The 6000-nt window shown below is 44.6% G+C and overlaps 1 protein-coding gene across 1 annotated transcript in view; it reads right to left on the reverse strand.

Annotated features, from left to right (window-relative positions):
* Positions 1–6000, reverse strand: part of ASTN2 (astrotactin 2) — an 844435-nt gene that overhangs the window by 439009 nt on the left and 399426 nt on the right. Inside the window, 3 exon segments of the mRNA XM_040631793.1 lie at positions 546–683; positions 1466–1540; positions 2522–2606. Coding sequence (XP_040487727.1) covers positions 546–683; positions 1466–1540; positions 2522–2606 — 298 coding nt within the window.

Raw genomic sequence — 6000 nt, forward strand, 5'->3', positions numbered from 1 at the left:
CAACACAGTAGAGTCAGTCTATAATGAAGTTAACTACAAGGTGCAAAACGTGTAAGAAAAGATGTAGTCTCCATCCCTTCATGAATAAAGAACAAATAAATTTGACACAGACATCAAGAACCTATGGATTAGCCCAAAGTCTGCTCCCAGTACCAGAGTCATAATAGAAACCATCTCATTCTCTAATCTTTCACCTTCACGATTCTCCAGTATACTATTAAGTAATGTTCTTTTATAAGACATAATCATTAATAATCCCAGGATGAGCCACATAATGTGTTAGCCTCGCTCATATTTTATATAAACCCAGAAGGAGTGCAATAATGTTGAAATATAAGGCACTGAGGCCCACCAATGGAGCACACGTCTAAGGGGGGTGGAGAGTGGCATACTGGAGAGTGTTCTTCACATCAGGCACTAGGCAGGTGCCTACTTCAACAATACAAAGACCACTTCTTTGCATGAGTCCCCGTGATGCTGAAACAGAGGGGCTTCCAGTGTGCCCAAGACTCCTTGGTACAGGACACTGGGGATGACTTCCCTACCTGACATCTGCAGGGTCTTCCGTGACGAGCACGTCTGTCTTGCAGCTGGCCAGAGGGTTGATGGACAGCTCCACAGGCGGAACCACAAAGCTTTTGCTGACCGGAAGCCACAGTCCTTGGCCCAAGCTGAAAGTAGACCTGCAATGTAAGAGTTTCCATTGGGGAACTCCCGGGGAAGCAGACAGAAAACAGCAAATAGGGGCCCCTCCTCCACCCTTCTAGGACCATTTCTTACTTCCCCACCCAGCTCAGTCCCCTGCCTTCTCTAAGGCGCAACTTTGGCCAACCCGGCTCAGGCCTGGATGATCATCTCTTAAACCTATTAATCATTTAGCCTACGCATTGCTTTGTGTTGCTAGTTTTCTTTCTTCCTGACTACCTGTCCCAAATCCCAGTAAAGTGGGCTCTATGAGGACAGGGACTATTTCAGCTTTGCTTTCCTGAGTGGTCCTCAGAGCCAGCAGGCATTCCAGAAGTGACTGCAAAGTCAGCAGGGGCGGTCTGCACAAAGGTGAAGAGCATGGACTCTGAATCAGTTTGAACCAAAATCCGATTCCCGGTTTGGCCACTTAATTTGCCGCGTGTCTTTAGCAGCTGAAGTACTGAAGTTTCACGCAAGATTCTGTGGAGGCAGCGGGAAGAGGTTCCATGGCTGTAGAATATTTTTAAAGCACTGGACTAGATAATCAGCAATGTCTCCCCCATTCAAATATCTGAGTCCATAAGTCTAGATGCCAGACAAATGGGAATTAGATTCCCATAGCAACTGGGCCATGATGGTAATCATGCCAATGACCGTTTCTCTGTACTCAGTGCAGCCTAAAGGCTCACAGGCTCCACTGACTAAGGCTGCATGACTATGCCTCCCCAGGCGCTGCTCCACGCCCCAGCATCATGCCCCAACCATATTATCAACTCACCTGAGAATCTTTTCAGGGGCTTGTTCTCCTGTTACTAGGTCATAGCCCCTCTCGAGTGTAGTGTAAGGCCAAGGTCTGTGGGTAGAACAGGAGGGAAAGAAAAGGGGACAGGAGATGATATTAATCAGATGGGATTCATAGGTGGACACTGCTTCAAGGTAACTTTACAGACAACCAAATTTCACAGAAGTAACTGCAGGTGATCCCTAAACAGCACTGGGCTTGGGAGCACTGACACCCCCACACAGTCCAAAATCTGTGTATCACTTTTGATCTCCCCAAACCCTAACTACTAATAGCCTACTGTTTTATTTTGTAGTTGTTTTTGGTTTTTTGGTTTGTTTTTTTTTTAAGTAGGATCCACGCCCGTGCCCACGACCCTGAGATCAAGAGGCTGGCTCTACCAACGAAGCCGGCCAGGCCCCCCACTAATAGCCTACTGTTGACCAGAGGCCTTACTGATAAATAATAAGTTGATTAACACATATTTTATAGGTTATATGTATTATATGCTTTATTGTTACAATAAAGTAGGCTAGATAAAGGAAAATGTTAAGAAAAATCATAAAGAAAATACATTTACAGTCCTATACTGTATTTATTGAAAAAAAATCCACTGTAGGTGGACCCATGCGGTTTAAACTCATGTTGTTCAAACCCATGTACTGGGTAAGACTATTTATAAGAGAATATCCTCCATCTCACAGAAGGACTCAGCCCTTTAAAGACCACTTGTCTGTTTTGGAGTTTATGGACAAAAACCCCATTTTCTTTCTGTATCAGTCCAGTTAAGGAAGTGTCCATTGATTACTTACAGTTTGGGAGGGGGAGTTAAATTTGAGCCTTTGTTCTCTAAAAGACTCATCAATTGTGTACCTTTAATACTAATATGTGATTCAGTGGGAAATGGGATTCACCGCCCATCAAGTCTTATAGGAACACAACTGTTGTAGAGAAGAGTCCTCTTCGTGGAGTGGTTTTGGGGCCTGTAGTAACAGAGCAGAGGCATGGGGATGGCCCTCCACTGTCCCTGCTCTGATGTCTTTTGACACTCACCCTTCACTCTGTCCCCAGTCACTGCGCACACACAGGTGTCTGTGAACCGGGTCGGGGGCATAGCCTTCATGACAGCTGCACTCTCCTGTAAGGAAAAAGAGAAGGGGGTTTGTGAATTACTACTTGCCCCAAACAGCCCTCTCCCCTGGTTTCCTTGTTTTCTCAGTGGGCTTGCCTGGTTTTAGAGAAGGCCCAGGGAAAGAGCCTGCTCTGGTCTACCTGCCAGTGTGGTTAATAAAGAGTTTATTCATTTGTTCATCTGCTCACGTCGTCATTCAACAAGTCCTACCACACAAGTCCCTGCCAGGTTCTCAGCCCCGCGCTGAGGATGCAGAGGTTGGACACTGAAAGGGCTCACAGGTTAATGAGGGGAACAGGAAGTGACCTGGTGGCCACAAATGGAGGTCCTATTTTCAAATATTTAAATTATGATAAAGTACATTTGCAGTAAGATTGTAATCAGAAATGTGAATTCTCTCCACTTAAATGAACTTCATGTTCATCCATAAGCCCCAAATCAAATGTCACCTCCTCCAAGATACCTTTGATTTCCCCTTCTAGACAATTTGTTTTCATCTATCATTTCCAGATTTTATTTTGTTTGGTTGTTATTGTTGTGTGTCTTAGTTGGTTTTCTTTGTTCCTTTTCCCTCCCCACCTTTCCCCTCTGGTTCCCTTCCTCTCCATCCATCCACCCACCCACCCACCCACCCATCCATCTATCCATCCATCCATCCACCCACCCATCCGTCCATCCATCCATCCATCCATCCATCCATCCATCCACCCATCAATCCATCGATCCAACAATCCATCCATCCATCCATCCATCCATCCATCCATCCATCCATCCACCCGTCCACTCGTCCACTTGTCCATCCATCCACCCAATCCGTCCATGTATCCATGCATCATTTTATTATGGCCATATCTTATGCCTGGTTGCACAAATGCTTGCTAGTATCCCACACTGCCTTTAGCTCTTCTCCCTTTGGTCAAGCTCACTTCGAGCAGCCAGCCCATATCTAGTTTCCTTGTGTATCTTCAGAGTTCACAATCCTGGATGGGTTTTCCAAAGCTCTCTGTCCTACCCTCTTCAGTTATCAGTCCTGCTCCACTGTACACTCCTTAAGGTTGGGTTGATTAAGGCTCAACTTGTTATTGGCATTTCCTAAGGTGTATTTGTGGAATGTTCACAGATGCCTTACCAAACACAGATTCTATTAAAAAAATGAATGGGAAACACTAGACTATTTGTAGAGTCAGTGGGGTATGATTCTTCATGAAAGTGACACCTAAATGGTTTTCCCCAAACCTATTTCACCTTGGGAAGCTTGCTGGTGGAAGAGGTCACAAGATGGACCTGTTATGGACCATGGACCCTGATCCACACTTTGGGAGATGCTGGTAGGAACTGCCCTGCCTTAGCCCACTGCCTAGAACAGAGTAGGTACTCAATACTGTGAGTTGAATGAGTAACTATCTGTGGCCTTGCAAATTTCTAGATTATTGATGTCAGGTTGCCTTCTTTCTCATCTTCGGGTGATCATACTCTCTCTCTCTCTCTCTCTCTCTCTCTCTCTCTCTCTCTCTCTCACACACACACACACACACACACACACACCACACAATGAACCTGCAACTCTTCAATCCTACAGTGATTCAGATTTGCCTGACCTGAGAGTTTTTTTGAACCATGTTTCCCGGAAAAGTATATTTCAATGGGAGAGATTTAGGAAATTTGCAACTTTAAGGTTTTAATTTCCCCTAAAAGTTTTTGTTTTTAAACCTCATTAATAGTAAAAAAAAAAAAAAAAAAAATGAAGGCTAAACGTTCAGATGTTACACACTAGAATTTAGGTTATGGGAGAGCACAGTCACATTCAGTCTAGTTGCCAGGTAAACACATTTTATGCAAACCTCATTTAAAACCACCACCACCAAGCAAGCCCACGAAAACACCTTCTCCTGTCATCTCTGTTTCATTGAGGAAGATATGGAGGCTGGGAGCTGAAGTGCTAACAAGCCCATGCTTTTTACAACTATAGATCTTGTGAATCAAGGCTTTTTTTCAACCTTGCACTACCAAAACAAAACACAGCAGGGAATATATATTAGGGCAACACCCGTTCTACAACTCTTACCCATAACTCCTGATTTCAAAATGTTTGTATTCATCAAACAACCTTATTGTTTTCACTGATTCACTAAAAATGTTTTGCATTTGACCTTATACAAAGCATTCCTAGTGTTAAAATAAAACCCTCTCTGATTTGTTTTATACATTATGATGCTGCTTAATCGTTGTAACCCCAGCATTAGCAAGTACCTGGCAAAGAGCCTGGGCTTGATAAATGTTGGCTGAACTGAAATGGTAGTAATACGGAATAAGGAGTGAAGGATGGGTCAGAGATGGCATTAAAAAATATTCAGAATAAGATTGCTGAAAGGCAGGAGAGAGGGAGAGAGAGAGGGATCTACCTTTCCTCTTCTCTGGATACCTGGTAAATAGAGGAGAGGGGTTGCTCACAGGTAGGAATGCTCTCTGGAACTGTCCTCTCCAATAGCAAGTTCAAGTCTTCTAACAAATGCGTGTGCTGTGTGTGCGACCTAATGAGCTGATTGCTGCTGGAGGTGAGGAGAATGGAGGAAGAGGGCTGAGATCCTTGAGATTTGGATGAGAATAATTTGCCCAAAAGGGGGGGGGGTAGGAGTCACTAATGATGTGTTAAAATGCGACAGCCCCATCATGAAATATTCACCACTTTAAATACGTCTAATATTAAATATTAAAAGTCCTGGCATTTGTCCTCGAGGCTCCCAGGGCTGATTTATGATCTGCCACAACCACAGACCTCATGATTCATAATGGAGGAGGTATATGGTTGCCTCCGGTCCAGGAACAGGAAGTCAGGCTGGAGTGGGCAAGAAGAGATGGGAAAGGAGGGCCTTTCTTCTTCAGGGAAAGGCACAGCTTGAGTTCCTATTTCTCCAATCTGTGACTCTGCAGGAAAGGGCACAGGTCCATTGTCTCCTTTCCCTCCTCTTGGGAATATGAGTGAGAATGAGAAATCTCTACAGAGAAAGGGTGCTGCTGTCTTCCGCATTTCTCTCCTGTGTGCTTACCAGGCAGGTTTCCCAGTTCTCAGAACAGACCATTAATTACTGACACTCATTATACAACAAATATGTAGTTTGCAAATAAGAAGCATCTACCCCGGAGGCCCCTAAAAGCCTGCCTAGAGAACAAACAGGAAGTGAGGCGGGGGGGGGGAGGCGGTTGGAGGCAGACAGGCCTGCCTTCCATTCCTCACTTTCCCTCTCCCTGCATGTGTGGTCTTGGGGAAGTCACTTCACCTTTGTGGGTCTCAGTTTTCTGAGTTTTAATCGAATAAAAATGATAGTCATGTCAACCTCACAGAGCTGACCGTGAGGATAAATTGAACTAGTGAAGGGTAAGGCTCAAGGCTCAAGCTCAA

Source organism: Ursus maritimus, unplaced genomic scaffold (genome assembly GCF_017311325.1).
Source record: "Ursus maritimus isolate PB19 unplaced genomic scaffold, ASM1731132v1 scaffold_17, whole genome shotgun sequence".
Classification (NCBI taxonomy): domain Eukaryota; kingdom Metazoa; phylum Chordata; class Mammalia; order Carnivora; family Ursidae; genus Ursus; species Ursus maritimus.